General features: G+C 41.5%; 1 protein-coding gene across 1 annotated transcript; it reads left to right on the forward strand.

The window, feature by feature from the left end:
* Positions 1–725: 725 nt before the first annotated feature.
* ZRSR2 (zinc finger CCCH-type, RNA binding motif and serine/arginine rich 2) lies at positions 726–20,464 on the forward strand. Its single transcript, XM_089511662.1, has 11 exons — positions 726–814; positions 1,482–1,561; positions 4,169–4,241; positions 6,680–6,788; positions 7,730–7,816; positions 11,307–11,345; positions 12,346–12,461; positions 16,548–16,761; positions 17,930–17,985; positions 18,701–18,810; positions 19,870–20,464. The coding sequence occupies exons 1-11, from the start codon at positions 756–758 to the stop codon at positions 20,310–20,312; spliced, it is 1,386 nt and encodes a 461-aa protein (XP_089367788.1). The 5' UTR covers positions 726–755; the 3' UTR covers positions 20,313–20,464.
* Positions 20,465–21,756: the final 1,292 nt, after the last annotated feature.

Here is a 21,756-nt window from a genome sequence, read left to right on the forward strand (position 1 = left end):
GGGCTAAGCTGCAAAACTACAACTCCCAGAAATTCCATAGCATTGAGCCATGGCAGTTAAAGTGGTGTCAAACTGGATTATTTGTGCAGTGCAGATGCAACCTCAGTGTTAGGCTATATCCACACGTGTGGAAATAACCCAGTTTGGTACCACATTAACTGCCACAGCTCCTTCCTATGGAATTCATCGCTGCATCTGAAGAAATAGGCTGAAGTCTAGGAAAGCTCAGTGAGTCTCAAAGGTGCTTCAAGATCTCTCTACATACTGATTCTACAGACTGACACGGCTATATCTTTTACTCAGGCAATACATTCATCTCATGCTGCCAACTTCTTTCTTTCAGTTAGTCCAGTGGTCGGCAAAATGAGCTCTTTTAAGGGATTTTGTACTTCAGCTCCCAGAATCCCAGACTATTGTCCAACGTGGCTGAGGCTTCTGGGAGTTGAAGTCCCAAAAATCTCTTAAAGGGGCACAGTTTGGGGATTAATGAATTAGCCTCAAAAGTGCTACAATAAGGCTATAGCTTTGGAGTTGAATTCTATTTCATTGAGGCACTTAGCCTTCTCTGTCAGGGAACGCTGGTGCCACGACAAACTACAAATCCCAGCATCCCACAGCATTGATCCGTGGCAGTTAAAGTGGGTCTATACTCTTTTTTTCGCCGCTCTAGGAATCTCCTCCTTTCCCCACAGGAAGCGCTCTACGTCACGTCCGGTGGCTCTGCATCACGTGACAAGCCTAGGCCCCCATCTAAGATGGCGGCGCCCGTGTTGCTGCCAGTGCCGCCAGCGGAGGAGGGAGCCGCGAGGCTGAGGTGGGCGAGGAGAGGGCCCCTCCTCTTCCAGGACCTGTCCTCCATGTCATCCTTCTGCCCAGGACGAACTCCAAAATGCCCTCCATTTTGATCAGGGTTGAGGGGCTTACATTCTCTGCCCATAGGGAGTCATTGGGGAATGCTTGCCCATAGGGAATCACTGGGAGACAGAGGATGATGGTGGTAATTAAAGGCTTTAACTGCCCTGGCTCAGTGCTAGGGAGTCCTGGGAATTGTAGTTTATTGCGGTACCAGAGCTCTTTCTGACAGAGGCAGCAAAAGTACAATTACAGGATTGAAATGGACAGACTAACACAGTTTATAAATGGGAAGTCAGAAGAAAACATAGAAAATAATAATGTTGATGATGATGTTATTTATTTCTTGCCCATGGATCGAAGGGAGGAATAACAACAATTAACAAACAACATCAGTTAAAACAAGGATGCATTGGGTGGGGAATTCAGAGGGATACAGCTTGAAACCAGTGTGGCCAGATGTCCTTGTTACAGAGGAGGACAAGGCACTGCAAAAATGTAGGACATTGGCATTACAGCCTTAATTCAGCAGGAAGATGTTGTAAACACTTGTGCACTCATCGTTTGTGGAGGTCAATTCCTTGTTATTATATTTTACTTTTTAACAAAATTATTTTCCTATATTTCAGCCACAAAAAGTATAGAGCATTTTTGAAGAAGGAGAAACGGAAGAAGAAGAGACAAGCGTTAGCAAAACTGAGAGATGCAGGTAAATATTCTGCCATTGTATGTAAAGAAACACAGATTGCTGTTAACTGTAAAACATGAACTGTTACCAAAAGACAGAAGTGAGCAAGAGGTTTCAACGGTGTGATGCAGCAGCCCAAAAAGCCAGTGCAATTTTATGCTGCATTAATGGGAGTGTAGTATATAAATTAACGGAAGTGTTAGTGCCACCCAGTTCTGATTTGTTCAGAATGCTGGAACACTGTGTGCAGTTCTGGGTACCATAATTCAAGAAGGATGTTGACAAATGGCAATGTGTCCAGAGAAAGGCCACCAAAATGATCACAGGTCTGGAAACCAAGCTTTATGAGAAATGACTTAGGGCAGGGGTAGGCAACCTTTTTGAGCTGGGGGCCAGGTTGCTGTCCCTAGGACAACTGGGGGGCCGAAGCCAGGGGGTGGAGCTTCCACCCTCCGGGGGCGGAGCCGCACATGGGGGGTGGAGCTTCCACCCTCTGGGGCGGAGCCGCATGCCAGGGCGGAGCTTCCACTATCCGGGGGTGGAGCCACATGTCAGGGGCGGAGTTTCCACCCTCCGGGGGCGGAGCCGCAAAATAATAATAATATTTGCAAGAAGCTACTAGGGCCAGCAATGCCATAACACAGGAAAAATGCATGCACACTGTCTCAACCCAGAAAAGAGCAAGCAAGTCCATGTGGGGGGATTTTGCAAAGAGAATACCAAAGGATAACAACAATAATAATAATAGCAATATTTGCAAGAATGGAAGTGACTAGGCAAGGCCACAAAACAGCAAAAAATGCATGCCACTGTCTCAACCCACTTTCTTTCTCTCCCTTCCTCCCTCCCTCTCACTCCCACCCTCTCTCTCTTTCTCTTTCTCTCTTCTCCCCTCCCTCCCTCCCTCTCTCTCCTCTCCCTCCAACCCTTTCTCTCTCTCTCTCTCTCTCTCTCTCCTCCCCTCCCTCCCTCTCTTTCCTCTCCCTCCCACCCTTTCTCTCTCTCTCTCCTCCCCTCCCTCCCTCTCTCTTCTCTCCCTCCCACCCTCTCTCTCTCCTCCCCTCCTTCCCTCCCTCCCTCTCTCTCTGCCTCCTCCTCCTTCCCCCCCGCCCCTCCATTTATAGGAGGGAGGAGGGAGGAGGGAGGGCAGAGCCAGGAGGGAGGTGGGCGGAGCCAGGAGGGAGGTGGGCGGCGCCCATTTCAGGGCTCCGGAGGCCGCATCGAGCCTCCTAATGGGCGCCACCATTTTGAAGGGCAAAATGGCGGCCGGAGCGGCCGAAATCGGCGGCGATTTCAGCGGCAGGAGGGTCCGGGGGCCGGCAGAAAGGCGCCCGTGGGCCGGAAGTTGACGACCCCTGACTTAGGGAGTTGGGTATGTTTAACCTGGAGATGAGAAGAGAAGACATGATAACCTCAGAGTGTAGTGGAATCTCCTTCCTTGGAGGTCTTTAAACAAAGGCTAGATGGCCATCTGTCAGGGATGCTTTGATTGAGATTTCCTGTATGGCAGGGAGTTGGACTGGATGGCCCTTGCAGTCTCTTTCAACTCTATGATTCTATAATTAAATATCTGAAGGGATGAAATTGTGAAAACTGGGAAAATTTGTTTTCTGCTTTTCCATACACTAGAACACAAACCAGTGGATTCAAATTAGAAGAAGGTAGATTTCATCTGAACAACAGGAATAGTTTCTTTACTGTAAGAACTGCTCAACAGTGGAAACTTTGAAGGCCTATAAATATTGATGAGCATCTTTACGGGGTTGTGTAGTTGTGTATTCCTGCATGGCTGTAGCTTGGACTAAATAGCCCTTGGCGTCCCTTCTAAGAATCTATGTGTTTGTCACAGCTGTCAATATTTACTTCTAGTAAAACAAACAAACCACTTAAAATCATCCACGAAAGCTGTATCTTAGTCTACAAATACTAGGATACATTATTTCAACTCCTTAATAATTTTATGTATTTTAATAAAACAATAAATAGGATCATGCATATAATTAATTCCGTATTGAAGTGGAGATACTTATATATTCAAGGTATCACTTTCCATGCTGAAGAAGAAAGTATCCATGGGCTTAGGGAAACTGCAATATTTGTGGAAACTGAAAAGCATAGGAGTTAACAGTCATGTATTCTGAGCTTACTCGGTGTTATAAGATTGCTGAGAGAGGGGAAGTAGAAAATTAGGGAGGGAATATGGAATGGTGTGTCCCAAAAGTGGGCATAATTTCTTGCCTGAAATCTAGAAAACTGACTGCACTGTAATACTTTGTTGCATATTCCACTGATTATGATGTCAAACATGAATAACTTTGGTATGCCTTGTTTTTCAAGAAAATGTAGTTTAGGATATATCACTCTTGGTTTCTGTAATAAATCACTTTAGGTTACTCCTGGATTCTCAATTGAGTCCTTGAAGTTTGGGCTGCATATGTGATCATCAAAGTGCTTTTTACTGCTCTGTGCGAAGGTTGCAGTCTGTTTAATAGAATCAAGGTTTGGGAGATGTAATTCATTGTTTGGTAATCTTGAGAAAATGTGCTAATGGGATCTTAAGATGTTATTGAATTACAGTGAGCAATTAATGTTAGGGATAATTTCAAAAAATAAATATTTTTCCTTTAGAAAAAGCAGATAAAGATGAACATATTTCTGAAGAAGAACTGGATGATGAAGAAAAACAACTTGAAGAGGAAAGGTGAATAAATGTGCAATTGTCAGCCCAGTTCTTTGCATGTTTACTTGGAAGTAAATGATATTAGGAGACTAGCCTTAGTATCATTAATACCCTACATCCAAGGGTATTAAAAGAACTGGCAAATGTAATATCGGAGCCATTGGCAATAATCTTTGAAAACTGGAGTACAGGAGAAGTCCCCGCAGACTGAAGGAGGGCAAACGTTGTCCCCATGTTCAAAAAGGGGAAAAAAGAGGATCCCAACAATTATCGTCCAGTTAGTCTGACATCTATACCATGAAAGATTCTAAAGCAGATCATTAAGCAGGGAGTCTGTGAACATTTAAAAGGCAATTCCATAATCACAAAAAGTCAAAATGGATTTCAGAGAAACAAGTCATGGCAGACAAATCTAATCTCTTTCTTTGATAAAATTACTAGCTTGGTAGATGAAGGGAATGCTGTGGGTATAGTATATCTTGATTTCAGTAAGGCCTTTGACAAGGTTTCCCATGACATTCTTGCAAACAAGCTTGTAAAATGTGGGCTAGACAAGGCAACTATTACATGGGTTTGTAATTGGTTGACTGGCAGAACCCAAAGGCTGCTCAACAATGGCTCCTTTTCATCCTGGAGAGAAGTGACCAGTGGGGTCCCACAGGGCTCTGTCCTGGACCCAGTGTTATTCAACATCTTTATCAATGACTTGGAGGACAGAATTGGGGGCATACTTATCAAATTTGCAGATGACACCAAATTAGGAGGAATAGCTAATACCCCAGAGGACAGGATCAAAATTCAAAATGACCTGAATAGACTTGAAAGCTGGGCCAAAGCTAACAAAATGAAATTCAACACAGAAAAATGTAAGATACTGCACTTAGGGCAGAAAAATAAAATGCACAGATATAGGATGGGGGACACCTGGCTGAATGAAACTACATGTGAAAGGGATCTGAGAGTCCAAGTAGACCGCAAGTTTAACATGAGTGAACAGTGCGATGCGGCAGCTAAAAAGGCCAATGCAATTTTAAGCTGCATCAATAAAAGTATAGTGTCTAGATCAAGAGAAGTAATAGTGCCACTGTATTCTGCTTTGGTCAGGCCCCACATGGAATATTGTGTCCAGTTCTGGGCACCACAATTCAAAAAGGACATTGAGAAAGTGGAGCGTGTCCAAAGGAGGGTGACTAAAATAGTGAATGGTCTGGAAACCATGCCTTATGAGGAACGCCTTAGGGAGCTGGGGATGTTTAGATTGGAGAAAAGAAGATTAAGAGGTGATATGATAGTCCTGTTTCAATATTTGAAGGGGTGTCACATTGAGGAGGGAACAAGCTTGTTTTCTGCTGCTCCAGAGAACAGGAGCAGGAACAATGGATCCAAGCTGCAGGAAAAGAGATTCCACCTCAACATTAGGAGGAACTTCCTGGCAGTAAGGGCTGTTCGACAGTGGAATAAACTCCCTTGGAGTGTAGTGGAGTCTCTTTGGAGGTCTTTAAGCAGAGTCTGGATGGCCATCTTTTGGGGATGCTTTGATTTAGATTTCCTGCATGGCAGGGGGTTGGGCTGGATGGCCCTTGTGGTCTCTTCCAACTCTACGATTCTATGATCAAGTAAAATCATAGGGCTGTAGCTTTAGAATGTTATTTAGGTGGCTTTATGTTTGTTTCTGATATAACTTACATTAGGAGGTAGCTGTGCACTGGTTGTAAGTTGTAAAAACAACAGGACTGTTTCAAAGTGCAATGCTGATCTCTAGATGCCTGTTAAATTTATTTCCCTGATTGCCTTTGGGCTCAACATAAACCAAGAAACATTCTTAGCTAATAATGGTGGACACCTGGAAGAAATCAAGGACGGAAAAGACCCCACTACCTGACAATAGATGAAATTTGGGGTTGATAATGAGAACCCTAGGAAAGATGGAAAACAATCTGATGAAGAAGAATAGGCTTGTGTCCGGAGCTCTCAGACCACACTTTTTTATGTCCCAATATTCTTTGAGAAGTTATTTTGTTATATTTCAGCAACTTATTTTTCTGTGAATTTTTTTTGTTTACCTCCATACTCACCATGGTAACTGTCTTGTGATGGTAACCGTTATATTTATTCACAGTTTCAAACGTGATCACTATCCAAAAAGACTGGATACCCTGGAGAGTAGTTTGGTCCCATCTTTATTATAGTTAGGAATTGGCCCAAGACTATCCTGTTTGAGCAAGTTTTTAACAGTAAGCTTTTTATTTTGCTTTCTTGCAGGATGGTTGGCTTGTTTAGGATTATTACAGTGCAATCCTGTAAACAACTACTCACAAGTAGGATTGCAAACTTCATGTGATTTTAAAGTTTTATAAGAAAGCTTGATTTTACTTTTCAGAAATAAATAGCAGAACATAATTGTTAAAAAGATGAAATTGAAAAGTGCTTAATGATAGCTAGTGTTACTATATTTGCAGGCAAAGACTCCATGAAGAATGGTTGCTGAGAGAGGAAAGAGCTCAAGAAGCTTTCAGGATCAGAAAAGAAAAAGAAGCAGCAGCAAGAAAACGGCAAGAAGAGGAAGAGGTGTGGTATATGTTTTGAATTCATTCTGGGACTAGCATTCTCAGTATAAAATTTAAAATCTCTGATGCCTTACTTCAAAAAAGGAAACAAAAAATCAACCAGATTTTACCCTTAAGTAATATGCGAAACGCAACCCTGACGTATAGTTGTTATGGCCGTTGGTTCTAATCAGTTTAGCCTGTATTGTCTTAAAGGAGCAACCCTAACTTCAGTTTGAGGAGACTAGGAAAGTGATATAAGAGCAATCAATCACTGGAGATAAGAGTATTCTGGGAGTTGACACATTGTTGGAGGTCCTCTGGCACACTTGACAAAAACCTCAACCTGCAAAATGTATTTTGCATGTAAAATATGGGGAAATGTGGCATGGCAGCTGGCTACAAGATATATTCAAGGGCTCTTGGCCTAATTAATACATTCCTGTTTACTATATCAACAATTTGGTTGTTCTGCCAGCAAATCTCCTTTTCAATCTCTAGCCTTGGGCCATAAATAAGCAGCAGAATTATTCTTCCTTTCTTTAGTCCTAAATACAGTTGCCTGGAAGTAAGTCGTAGATGTGCATAACATTGTACTGAAAAACTTCCATTTAATTATCAGGAAGCCAATTATGATTGGTTAATTAACAGCATTTTGAGTTATTTTAGTTGTGTGTTACTGCAATAGGCAATGAAAATACACAAAAAAGTGTTGCATAATACATATCCAATAACAAAAGCTACAGAATTTTCTTCAGTATCTCAAAAAGCAGCTGTATTGAGGTTTGGGAAAAAGACAAACCTATATTTACTTGGGTCATTGATTCAAACAACATTAACATTTTTTAATCTCTCTTCGCACCTTTAATAGATATTTAACCTGAAACAGTAGTTTTCGTATGCATGATTTTAAATAAAAACTGTTCTTTTAGATGAAATGTCGTTTTTCCCTTTTTTGAAAAGCAAAAAATAAAAGAAGAATGGGAGGAACAGCAAAGAAAAGAACAAGAGGAAGAGGATCGGAAGCAACAAGTGAAGAAAGAAAGAGAGGTGATTCGTGCTCTAGGAGGATAAACACAGTGCATATCCTCTCAGTATAATAATACTTGCTAAAGTGGAAAGTGGCTGCTGAGTTGCCTGGTTTTTAAGTAACATTTCCAAGGCACTGCTTAATGTACTGTCCACTGAATCTTCAGTTCTGTGGCTAAATTAGCATGCAGTCTTGTACCCATTTACTTCATTGGTCTTAGTGGGATTTACTTTGGAGTAGACATACACAGAACTGTATTGTAAATGTTGTTTCACCTCTTGAGAACGTACTGCAGGGCATAGAGCCACTTAAGTTGTTTAACCAATTGTAATTTGTTTTTATTGCAATATTATATGCCTCCTTATTTCTCAAGGCTCTGTGAACATCATACAAACGTTCACTATTTTTCTTTGGTTTAAAACGGGCAGAAAAACAGGAGGATAAAACTTAACAATGGCCCCTGCAGTGGTCCCAAAAATGTAGCGATGCTTAGCAGCTCCCCTTTCCCCATGCAGTTGAAATTATGATGCCCTTTATCATGAGGGAGAAAGAGAAATAAAGGGGAACCAGTTCGCAGCAACTCTTGGGCAGTAACTGGCCAAGCTGTCCCTTCTAGCACTCCTGCAATTTTAAGACAACTGGCAAATGGGTGAGATCTTTCTTATTGTTCATTCAGAAACACAGAATTCTTTCTGGGAGACTGTGGGCCAAGTTACAAACTGTTATATGTGTGTTTAGTGTAATTTCTCTAAGACTCTGTAGCAACCTCCATATAATCAGCTTTTTCAAGTACTTGGCTCTATCTGCACTTACATTACTGCGATTCCTTAACCACTTTTTCCACTCAAAGATGTTGCAGCTCATCACTACCTGACTCATTCATCAAGATGTATCTTTTTCTATAGTTTGTTGGGTGTGGGAAGGGAACATAACTGAACACTCAGCTCATAACACTCAGCTTTTTGTAGGTGGTTCTTTGAATACTTTTTGCTGTATATATAGAACAGAACACATAGTCTTTCTGGTTTGTTTTTCCCAAGTTGTGTGGTTGGGACTTAACTTTTTATCCTAAGCAAATCTCTTGGTTCAGCTTGTCTAGAGCACTAGGACTTTCTCATATTATTTTGGTTGTCCAGCACAGTAGTGTCATGTAGAAGTACTGAGTAAATACTCCTAAGAACCTTGGAAAGTTGAAAATAAATATGCATTTGGCATATATTATTTCCCCAACATAATAATGAGGTTGAGGAGAATCTCTTTTTTTCTGAAATGAATAAAATTTAAACAAACACCTCTGATGAAACCATGATTAAAGAAAATGATTTTACCCTTTAAGGGTTTGGCAAACTGGTTTTGGTTAGAGGAACAAAACAAAGGAGCATAAAATATGTGTATGTTTTAGTTTATATTGGATGGCATTTTATTTCTTATTTACAAGATCAAAATAGGTTTGTACTGTTTACCTTTTTTTAATCAGTGCATAAGTAGAAACCTGTTATATACAAGGTCTGTCCTTTCTCGGGTGTCGCGGTAGGCTCTAAATAAGATAAAAACAGGGCTTTTTATGGGGATGCAATATACTGTATTCTAAAAGCTCTGGACAGAAATAAAGGCGGGATACAAACGGGCAGGGGAAGACGTCTTGGAGGTGTATTCTGCTGAATACGGAGCCTCCAGACCGCCCACCCCGGGGGCGTGGCTCAGGAGATGGGGCTTCCACATGGGGGGCAGTGAAGACGCCTCACCTGGGGCCGTTTCTGACCCGCAGTTTCCAAACCGCCGCCTCGGAGGACGCTGCAAAGAGAGAGGCAGCTTCCTCACGGGCGGCCAAAAACGGGGCTTTTTTTTTTCCTTTGCCGGCTGGCGGATGCGCAGCTGCAGCGCTAAGCAGCGGCAGCAGAAAGCCTATGGGCACATTTAAAGTGCCCAAGCCCCTTTAAAACTTTTTTCCCCGCTCTGCCCAAGAACAATGGTGGTCTCCTGCCAGCTGATGATCAGCTGGTGTTGGCATCCTTGCCCGCTTGCACTTTGCCAGTGTCACCAGCATCATGGATGCCTCCTCTCCTTTGGTCCCCGCGCTCCTGCTGAATCTGCAATGCACAGCCACAGCTGTCGCCGCTGCCACCGCTGTCCCCCTGCCATCCCCCATCACCTCCCTTGTATATATGTAAATATTTACAGTTTTAGCGTTTTTTATTGTTAGGTGAAAATGGCACAGGAATGTGTGTAGGGGCTCACTTTAAAGTCCAAACTTTCCAAGCAGCGCATGCGTACATGTTGCTCTAGGGTTAGGGTTAGGGTTAGGGTTACGAGTCTTAAAATGCGCTGCAGCTGTGCTGCAGCTTCCACACCTGCATGGCAGCTGACGCTGCAATTAAAGCCTGACTGCAAACTGCGCGTGTTCCAGGACCCTGACTCATTATGCGACGCAGCAGACACGGAGCTTTTAAATGGGCAACTTAAATTAGCGGCGTAGCAATTCTGGCGTACCGGTGCAGCAGCTTACAGACGGAGCTGCGCATCAAACGGAAAAGAAGCGGAGAAAAGCAGCACCTTTTTAATGCCGCCTCTTCCCACTTGGGGCGTGCGGGGGGCATGTTCATGGCGGCATTCAGGTAAGGCCCGTCTGAAGGCTCTACCTTCATGACGTCATGAATACACCCCTTTTTGCCCGTCTGTATCCCGCCAAAGAGAGTTAATGCATTGCAATTTCAATAATACACAATAATTTCAACGCTATTTATGCAGACTTAAATGTTGTTTCAGTACACTGGTACCCAGATTGAAGATACAATACTGGAACATTGAATTCCGTTACACAGACATCACAGATGCAGCATTGGTGGATATGGGCATACTTAATATTTGGACTTCACGAAGGAGAGTGTTTTAGGCTAGTGTTCAGGCATTCTCCTTCACAGTAGTTTCCAGAATCAAATCATGCAAATGAAGTCTCATTTGATACGTATGAGAAGGTGAATCTAGGCCAACCAGTTCCAATAGAGGGAGATTTTTAAGAAATTGGGAAAATTGGTCATTAGAACTGGTAATACTTTTTTTGGTCTTCATTTCTATTTCTTTAACTTCTTTTTTTGTCTGTTGTAGTTGTTGAGAAAGGAAATATTGAGTAATGGTAGAAATTGAGGACATGACTTTAAATGTAGTTGGCAGAATCCAACAGTGGATGTCTACTGCTGAAAGAATGGCATAAAGTAGTTCCCCTCCCATCTTTAGCTCTCAAAACACACTAGAGACAGTTTTCGACAGCATGGAAATTTGTAAGTGGGGGTGGCGGAAGAAAGTTTTGCAAACGTAACATTAGTTTTAGTCCAAAATGCTTGTACATCTTTGTGTTGGGAGTTTAACTCATTTGGCTTTCAGTTGTATTTAACAAAACTACTGATGCTTGAGAAAATGAACTTTAAACCAAATATTATAATCTTAACTAGAGACTCCAGGTGATGTCTACATTCAGAGTTTTCACTAGTCCTATGTTTGCACCATTTATAGGAAGCTGTGCAGAAGATGTTGGACCAGGCTGAAAGTCAGGTGAGTTAGAACTATTTAAAATGAAACAGTGAGGCTAAGGAATTTCTAAACTGCTCTTTAACTTCTTATCAGCCTCTTCTGTTGCTACATATAAGCTACTTTGTATATTAATGTGTTATTATCACTTAACAGTCACAATACATGTATTAGTTGAATAGCAGTGCAACATGTGACAACAGTATTCGTGAGGATGCATTTAAGGAGATCATGTTTTTGTAGTAGGGAAACAGAAAAGAGGTTGTTTGAGGCTATATTTATGATGTGTGATGTTTGAGTATGAAAAAGCTGTGTGACGCGTACCAAATGCTAACATGTAATATGTAGTTACACAGGTTATTATCTGTTTGCACAAATATTAAGAGACAAGAAAGTCAATGTTTGTTTAGCTTTCCCCCTTAAAATGTCCTTAAACTTGGTGTTCTTTCCCTGCCATGGGTGGTTTTGAGGTACCATGATCCTTTTGGGGGGAAATTCAGTGAAAAAGGCTAAATACTGTTCATTGAAGCCTTCATGAACAGCAGTTTTCCTTCCATGTGATGTTCCTTCTTCCCATCCCACTGTTTTTAGAAATATTTATTCTTCTCCCACAGTGTAAGGAGGTTTTCAGAGGACTCTTGGGGTATCATTGGCCCCTGGAGCTGGCCACCCCTATTATTATTGTTATTATTAACCTTTATTTATAAAGCGCTGTAAATTTACACAGCGCTGTACATACAATCTTTTTAAATAGACGGTTCCCTGCCCTTAGGCTTACAATCTAAAAAGACATGACACAAAAGGAGAAGGGAAAGGTGGTGGGGAAGGGGATGAGGTCCAGCAGTTCCTCTCTACCTGTTCCCTACCTTAAACTATTAGCTGTAACTAAACATACCTTTTGCATTGGAAGAATTTTAATCTTTGTTGTTATCAGAAAATCAACTGGGTAAATTTAGTTACTGGGGCTTATTAATAAACAGTGTTCCGATTCTTTTGACATGTAAATTCTTTTTTGAAAAAACAGCTAGAAAATGGAACTACCTGGCACAATCCAGAACCCCCAGAAAATATAGGAACAGAGAAAGATCGAGCCAATTGCCCATTCTACATTAAAACTGGAGCTTGCAGATTTGGAGACAGGTAATTCAACTCTAAATGGATTTTTAAAAGTATTTTGCATTTTGAAAAAGCATCTTGAAGGTTAAATATATTTTGGCATAAATTCTGAGGGTACCATCCAATATTTCAGGAATAGACTTCCACTTGCACTAAGGCTTTCCTTCTACTCTTTTCCTACACCTATTGTATATACTAAAAAAAAAAAAGACCCAAAAAACCCTGAGTCGACTTATCTATGGGTCAATATAGGCGCTGTATAACTCTCATTAAAAAAGGAACCATCCCCTGCTGAAAAGCAAGAGTGTCATCTGCCCTTGAATCACTGAACCTCCTCTTATTTTCTCATCCATTTAGCCTTTAGTATGAGCATGAACAGTTATGCCTGCTGGAATTTTGTAAGTTCTTTGGCATTCTTTTCCTTTGCTTCGTCCTTTACATCCTTTGTTAAATGCCCCTAAGTTTTACCCTCAACTTATCCATGGGTCATATCAAAATTCATAATTTTGGTCCCCAAACTTGCCCTCAACTTATGTATGAAGTTGACTTATAGTCCAGTATATACAATCATACAATCAGTCATAGAGTTGGAAGAGTATACATCCAGAGGGTCTCTGGGCTATCTTGGGGTAGATTTGGTAGCAAGCAACAGCAAGTGGGAATCTGTTTTGAATGCCACTGAATTTCACACTGTGCTTGTTGAATGACCGTGCTTATTGAATGACCCATTATGTGTGCAGCATTACTGTAAATGGAAATTCTGTTGGTAATGTGAAAATGTGATGCTGATGCTATTGTTTGCATCACTAATGCATTTTAAATGAACAGATTTAATTGCTGATACGTCTTGTACTAAATGCCTCCTTTTAAAAGATTTTCCACTACTTACTGAGTTCCTAAAAGAGAGAAAGGAGATTGATGACACCAAATTAGGAGGAGTAGCTAATACCCCAGAGGACAGGATCACAATTCAAGAAGACCTGGATAGATTAGAAAGCTGGGCCAATGTTAACAAAATGAATTTCAACACAGAGAAATGTAAGATACTGCACTTAGAGCAAAACAATGAAATGCATAGATTTAGGATTGGGGTGGGTGGGGGGACACCTGGCTACTTGTGAAAGGGATCTAGAAGTCCTAGTAGACCAAAAGTTGAATATGAGTCAACAGTGTGATGCAGCAGCTTAAAAAGACCAATGCAATTTTAGGCTGCATCAATAAAAGTATAGTGGGAAGTAATAGTGCCACTCTATTCTGCTTTGGTCAGGCCTCACCTAGAACACTGTGTCCAGTTCTGGGCACCACAATTCAAAAAGGATGTTGACAAATTGGAGCATATCCAGAGGAGGGCAACCAAAATGGTGAAGGGTCTGGAAACCATGCCTTATAAGGAAATACTTAGGGAGCTGGGTATTTTTAGCTTGGAGAAGAGATGGTTAAGGGTTATGGTTATGATAATCCCCTTTAAGTATTTGAAGGGGTGTCACATTGAGGATGGAGCAAGCTTGTTTCCTGCTGCTCCAGAGGCTAGAACACAGAACAATGTATGCAAGCTACAGGAACAAAGATTCCACCTCAACATTAGGAGGAACTTCTTGATAGTAAGGGCTGTTCGAAAGTGGAACACACTCCCTTGGAGTGTGGTGGAGTCTCCTTTGGAAGTCTTTAAACAGAGGCTGGATGGTCATCTGTCAGGGATGCTTTGATAGTGAGTTCCTGCATGGCAGGGAGTTGGACTGGATGGCCCCTTGTGGTCTCCTCCAACTCTACAATTCTATGACTTGTAATGCAGCATGAGCAACACTTATTTTCTAGTCAGTCTCCTAATTGGGTTAACAAAAAGTAAGCATGTATAATGTCAATCACAATCAATTTCCTCCTTCGCCCTTATGACTGGCCTTGGGTGTGTGTGTGTGTGTGTGTGTGTGAAGAAAGGTGCAAAAGAAATAAACAAGCATTGCACTTCCTCGGAGTGTGGTGGAGTTTGGAGGTCTTTAAGCAGAGCCGGAATGGCCATCTATTGGGGATGCTTTGTGAGTTTCTGCATGGCAGGGGGGTTGGACTGGATGGCCCTTGTGGACTCTTCCATCTCTATGTTTGTATGATTTATATCAGGGGTAGGCAACCCTTTTGAGCCGGGGGCCGGGTTGCTGTCCCTCAGACAACTGGGGGGGCCGAAGCCAATAAATAAATAAATAAATAAATAAATAAAAATTAAATAAATAAATAAACCGAGACAAATGTAGGACAAACTTTTCAAATGGAGGGCACTTTTAAAATAAAAAATGGAGGACGCGCGAAAAAATTTGCTGATTTTTTAAAAAAATGTTAAGATAAATGCATGTTTCTGAGACTTCTATAGACAATTGCCCCACCATGCCCCTCGCACGAGATGCCAAAGGCCCCGGCGGGAATCAGCGGCAGGACCGGGCTGGGGCCGGTCTCAAGGCCTCGCCGGGCCGCATCCGGCCTGTGGGCCGCAGGTTGCCTACCCCTGATTTATATGGTCTTTATTTCCACTACAAATATTGCATGGCTTCTGATATTGAGAATCCTATAACCTAGATTAGGCAGATTAGTATGGCCAGTACAGATGACCCTAAAGAGGCAGCTTGATGCCACCACATTAAAACTAGATCAGGGCCACGACAACCACACGCCACAGCCCCTATCCGGCATTTTTTTTAGACCAAAAAGAAGTGGCAAAAGGCTGCTCCTTTTTGGGGTGGAAAAAGGGCGGCTTTTCTGCTGCAGCACCGGCTTTTTGGCACTCCTGTGGAGTGCAGCATATAAATGCTGCACCTCTGGAGCACCGCAACACTGCCTGCAATCTGGTTGGGTGGGCGTCAGGGTTTGGACATGCGTCTTCTAAACACAACGCCCCACGCGGCCTCCAAGCCAGCATATTGAGCCAGTCTGTTTTGCCCCATGATGGTAACAAGAGTTTGGCCACCTATAGAACCCATGAGAGAGTATTTACACAGAGACCGTTATTTCAACAAGCCAAGGCACACACTGGCAGGGAAAGTTGAGACCATACCCCACTTGGCTAATTAGAGCTGGAGGGAAGGCCCTTCAAATTTAAGACATGATCAGATAAATCACATTTTGCCATGGATCATAACTGAGCATCAGAACCAAAAACTACAATATAACATCAGTGAATTTCTTGTCTGGAATGTTTCTCTTTCTTCTTTGCTGCCATAATTTTTTTAGGGAGAGAGTTTAGACCAAGAACTAGGGGCTAGGTGTTGAGAAATAGACCTGAATCACTAAACTGCTTAAATCATTCTGCATTTCTTTGATGGAAGGGTACATGAGGTACATTTTAAGCAATAGTTCTGTGTTCTTTAAAAAAGAAAGGGAGATCCTTCACAGACTCAATGAAGTTAAAAGGAAGATACTTTAAAACTTTCAGTTGTACATTTGTGGGTTCATTTTTGAGTTCACATCTTATTTCACTGTCCAGTTTCTTATCAAATGGTCCCCTCCTTGAAGCTCTAACCTATGCTTTACTTTGGGCAAAGTAAAAAATACCAGGAGTCTTTTCCAGGCTGTTTTTCCCCCTTTTCAATTGCCCTCACAAATGAAACTACAGTTGGCCCTTGCTATCTACGGGGGATTCATTCCGGATCCCCCTGTGGATACCAACATCTGTGAATACTTGAGTCCACATTGTCTCTAGTGGCAGCACAGCCGTGTGCACATGCAATCACTGGGGACAATAAGGTCAGTCCGTAATTACAGCGCACCATGAGCACACTCTACCATTGGAGACAACGAGGGCTTGCTGTATGCGGATGGTTGAATCCGCGGATGGCAAGTCCATGGATATGGAGAGATGTATCATTTGTTCAAACCTTCTGTTTGTGCCACTATATTTAATGGGGTTGGGGTTGATGATCATTGACTAGTAGCCCAACTGACATCTGACATTTTGCCCTGATGTAAAAGTCTGAACCTAATGGTTTGAATTCAAATCTTCTATTGTAATTATTGATCACTTTGTTATATGGTGGCACATATGTGGTGGTTAGTGATAAAATTTCTTAATTGCTTGTGTTAAGTTACATAATATGTAATAGCAGCATTTTTCTCTTTAATTTTAAGATGTTCTCGGAGGCACAATTACCCAGCCTCTAGCCAGACACTCCTTATTAGGGGTATGTTTGTTACTTTTGGGATGGAACAGTGTAAAAGAGATGACTATGATACAGATGCAAGCCTAGAATACAGTGAGGAAGAAATCTACCAGCAGTTCCTAGACTTCTATGAAGATGTACTCCCTGAATTCAAGAACATAGGGAAGGTCATCCAGTTCAAGGTACACTGTACACAACATGTATTGTACTGCTGTTTTCTGCTTTTCAGCAACATGTACTTGTAGATTCTGTTCTATATTTGTTCTGACCTCAGGACTACAGGCAAGAGAGAGAGCCTAATCCCATTTTGCAACCATCCCAGTTTTTCATCTTGCTATCAATGTAGTAAAATGAGAAAATGTGAAGGTTGCAGATTGGGATTAGACTGTGCCTCTTGCATATGGTCCTTGCCCTTTCTGTTATAAAATGGAAACCCACCCCATCCACCACCCACCCTCACCAATTGGCTGTTGCTTTAACATTACTGGGAGAAACACATGACACCAGGAAGATAGCAAGATTCTCTTGCATGAGTTAGTGCATTTTGGCCTCTTGAGAAGCATCCATTCTCTAAGCAGTATCTGTATTGACATCAGTGGAGAAGCCACAAACAAGCTCATCCTGAAGCCCTTGTAGAGCCTGTCTGAGAGTATTCTGTCCCGTGTCAGCCTCTTTCTGCTTGCTGACTGGAGGAACTTACTGAGTGGGTGTGGGACGTTACGTCCTTCACAATCCCTGCTCCCTCAATTGAATACTGTCTTTTAAAAGGAAGGTTTGCCTGGATTACCTTGCAGATCATTTAATGTCTTCAAGAGGAAGGGTTCTCCAGCAGGGTTCTGTTTGAAGATCACAGCATTGAGAAAAGTTTCAGTTGAAGTGCTCTTGTCTTACTTCAGTATTAGTATCATACCACATTTAGAGCATTATGGGATAGCTTGTTGGGAAAGTGCCATTGGTGATTCAGAAGCAGTGTTAAGTATTTAAAACATCCCTACTTTCCGGATAAACCACTTCATTTTACAGAAAATGAACGTGCAATGTTGCCCGGGGATTGGCAACCCAGTACCCTCTAGAATGCACTACAGCTTTCATAATTCTTGACATTTGTACACTTTGTGTACTATAGTTAATGTGTGTACATAATGTAATCTTGCAGTCCTGTGTCTATTCAGAACGCTAATTTCACCTAATTAGTTAATGGGACCTATTCCCAGTTAAGCTTCCGTAGGAGTGCAGCCTCAAAATGTACAAAAACAAATGGTGATCTGAATGTCAAACTAGCAATGTTGTCTTAAACTAAATTGGTTCTATATCCTGCCTAAATTAAGTTTTCATTGAATTTTTACATAGGTCAGCTGCAACTTTGAGCCTCATCTTCGAGGAAATGTATATGTTCAGTATCAGTTGTAAGTATTTAAAAATGAATGAAGTTAATAGATAAACATTAATAATATAAGGGAAATTTGTAGTAAGGGTGCCTGTTTCTTTTCTATTGCCATGGACCAGTCCTTCCTAGTATAGGTAGTAAACTCTCCATGTTTGTGCAGTATCACTTTTCCCAGTAGATAATGGCAGAACATCCTGTAACTTGAGTTGCTCCTCCCACTCATTTCAGTTGACATAAAAAGAAAGATTTTCTAGTGTCCCCATGTGGAGGAGCAACCCCCTAGAAAGTAAGCTTTTTTCCTGCCTAGTGTTCCAATAAGAGGTGTTTTCTTCTGCTCCATTTTGTCACTGCATCTATTGCAGTCATCCTATGTAATTTTTTGACACTCCCCTTCCTTAAACTGTTATATTTTTTAGTCCTTAAGTCATTTTTAGCCTCCAGTACCTCCCTGCCCCCAAGAACATGGAAACCTGGGATGGCAAGGCCACAGAGAAAAGAGGAGAGAATCTCTGGCCAGTCCAGCAAGTCCAAATCTGCTCCCTTGACCTGTGCTGGGAGGTCAAGCATTCTCCTTGGAGGGTGCAAGAATGGGAAAGGTGGCACAGGAACAGACTGTCAAGAGGTGTCTTTCTGAGGTTATCTAGTCAAGCTGTAATTTTTTTGGTGTTTGCTTACAAAAGTTGTTTTACTAGTTTTGCGATTATAGTGACACATTTTCAAATTTATTTTTAAAGAGAGCAAGAATGTCAGGAGGCTCTTGCTTTATTCAATGGTCGATGGTATGCAGGTCGGCAGCTTCAGTGTGAATTCTGCCCAGTAACAAGATGGAAGACTGCAATTTGTGGTATGCCTGTGAAATCTAATAATACCTTTAAGTCTATATATGCCTTGCATAATATCTTAGTATTCATAAACTGCTATTTTAAAAAGTGAATTCAGGGCTTTTGAGGGATGATGAAATGGATAGTATCAGCTAAGCTACACCAATCAGGATTTCTCAGCATAGTTTTATTTCAAAGGACAGACAATCTGCTCTCCATATCCACAGGTGTTTTATCCACTGATTCAACCATACATGGCTTGAAAATATTTCTAAAAAACTAATTTCCAATAAGCAAAGCTTGATTTTGCAATTTTATATAAGAGACACAATTTTACTACACCACTGTATGAGCAGCCATGGATTTTGGTATTCATGAGGGATCCTGGAACAAAACCCCAATGGATACCAAGGGTCCAGTGTAGTTTTCCAAAATGACCAAAGCTGTACATATAGGATTTCACCAAGAAATACTACTTCCCCCTCAATTTAAGTTATAAATTTTGTTTCAGAAGAATTGGAAATAATTTCTGTACAGCTGCTGGCTTAAAATGCAACAAAATAATTGGCTGAGAACCTACATCACATGTAGTGGAGCATAACTAACCCCATGCAATTCCACCTAGCTACCAGTTCCAGATCTACCAGTCCACAGATCTGCTAGAAAAGCACATGCTCCATCAGCCATTTAATGACAGGGATAGGGTTTCTGGACAGTATTCAGCTGGCCATTCTTTACTCTAGGTGCTGCCTGAATAGTCTCCACCCTGTTGTTCAGTGGCTGTGGGAAGAAATGCCTATGCTTCTCAGGAGGCTTGTGGAATCAAGAGTAGGGAAGTCATTGCCAAAAAAAGCTATACATCTGCAAGATTTTGGCCTTTATACATAAACCTGCTGTGTCATGGGGTAAGATCTCCTGTACACAGAAAAGACAGTTATAGAGCAGCAATACTCTCAAAGACTAAACACTGTTAATGAACAAAGTGTCTTGCAGCAAAAATGAACAAAATAAATAAACAGACATTGAAGGCTAAAGAAATTTATCTACATTCAGATTTGGATAATCATTTTAAAATATTTTAGGTTTGTTTGAAAGACAAAAATGTCCAAGAGGGAAGCACTGCAACTTCCTACATGTATTCAGAAATCCAAACAATGAGTTTTGGGAAGCCAACAGAGATATTCACATATCTCCTGAATGGACTAAAGAAGCAAGTAAAAACTCGGAAAGGAGGAATAGATTGGGCTACTATGAAGAACATTATAGTAGGTCAAGACGAAGAAGCAGCCCAAGTCCAGAACATGGTTACAACAAACGAAATGGAGAATCTGAGAGGAAAAAAAGCCATCACAAGCATAAAAAAAGACACCTTCCCAAGAGGTCAGAAAGTCGTGGAAGGAAAAGGTCACACAGTAAAAAGAAAAGAGGACGGAGTCGCACCAGGAGCTTGACACGTAGCAGAAGTCCCTCTCGATCAAGGAGTCGAGGCAGGAAGAGATCCAGTAGCAGAGGAAGAAACAGTTGAATTTACTGTTAGTGAATGACTGTAAGAAGCCTGAGTTAAAAAGCCAACCAACCTATTATTTCCAGAGATGTTGCATAGTAGAGAACTTGTCATGTATTACTGTGCTTCAAAATAAAGCTGCTGTTCACTGGCCAATCTTACTTTTTGCAATAAATTATTTTAAGATAAACTTGACGTTTTTTAAAAATCTGTTAATAATTTGGTAACTGGGTTTTGTAAGCACTTCATTGATAGACTTCCATCAGTCTTTGCTCTTAGCTGTGCTTTCAATTTTTATACCAAAACAAGTCTGACTTCACAAGTTAGTGCTTTGTTACCAGTTCAGCATGTAAAAAACCATGTCCTTGTGGTTTGCTAAGTGTTCCCCAACTTGGTGTCTTTGGATTGCACTTCCCAGCAGTCCTGGACATGTTGGCTAGCATGTGTTTCTTAGTATGCTTTGTAACTACAGAAAACCTCACAAGCTGGGGTATGGGGAGTATGTGGTTTTCTTGCTGTTGGACTGGTTTCCTTCTTCTGCAGTTAGCTTTACTAGTTAAGGCTAAAGGAACTGATGCCCTGCAATTGTGTTTCTTATTTGTGCTATGCATGTGAAGGTCCAAATATGATTGGACTACAATAACTATCCCTCACCTTTGCCTATGCTTGGCTAAGACTGCTGGGAGCTGCAGTGGTGTACAATTTCCACCTCTGCTGTAAGTAGTGGGGTTAAAAATAAGGGCCCTTACAGACAGGCCAAAATAGAGCTGCTTCGCATCACTTTGGATGTATGCTGTTTAAATGATGCAGGCATCCTAAGAGTCCAAAAGCCACGCCAAACTGACGCCCCAGTCCTCAGGACTGGAGTGTGGCTTTGGCGCAGTTTCCAAACTCTTAGGACATATGCATCATTTAAACAGCATACATCCAAAGTGACCTGAAGCAGCTCTATTTTGGCCTGTCTGTATGGGGCCTATAATTATTGACTGCATGGAACTTCCATTTAAGTGACTGATTCTCATTTTGAGAAGGTAAACAGAAATACACAGGGTTGCTTCCCCTAAGTCCCTGATGTTTTCTCAGTGGAAGAGAGTGCAGGAAGCTAAGGGAGAAATGCAAAGGAAAGTACCATCTGGGAGTTCACAGGTACATTTCTCCACATTGTTGTCCAGAGTCCCTTCAGAGAGATAGTTGTATAAGTGTGTCCTTTTCAATCCAGATCAAATTGTGCACATGGTACAATTCTAGAGCACAAAACCGAACTGGATGTGAACGGAATTTTAGACAACTGTGGTTTCATCTCAGACCTAGAAAGGCAGCTGAGATGTGACTCCATTAACTTGCATTATTCCATACTACACTTCAGGGGTAAAACTGAAAAATGGCAAGAATCAAAATGAATTCAGCTTACATGAATGAATCCAGTTCTGACTGTAACACAATATGGATTACCTTGGGATTTTAA

This window comes from Sceloporus occidentalis, unplaced genomic scaffold (genome assembly GCF_023333645.1).
Source record: "Sceloporus occidentalis isolate IW3139 unplaced genomic scaffold, rSceOcc1.0.p SCAF_2, whole genome shotgun sequence".
Classification (NCBI taxonomy): domain Eukaryota; kingdom Metazoa; phylum Chordata; class Lepidosauria; order Squamata; family Phrynosomatidae; genus Sceloporus; species Sceloporus occidentalis.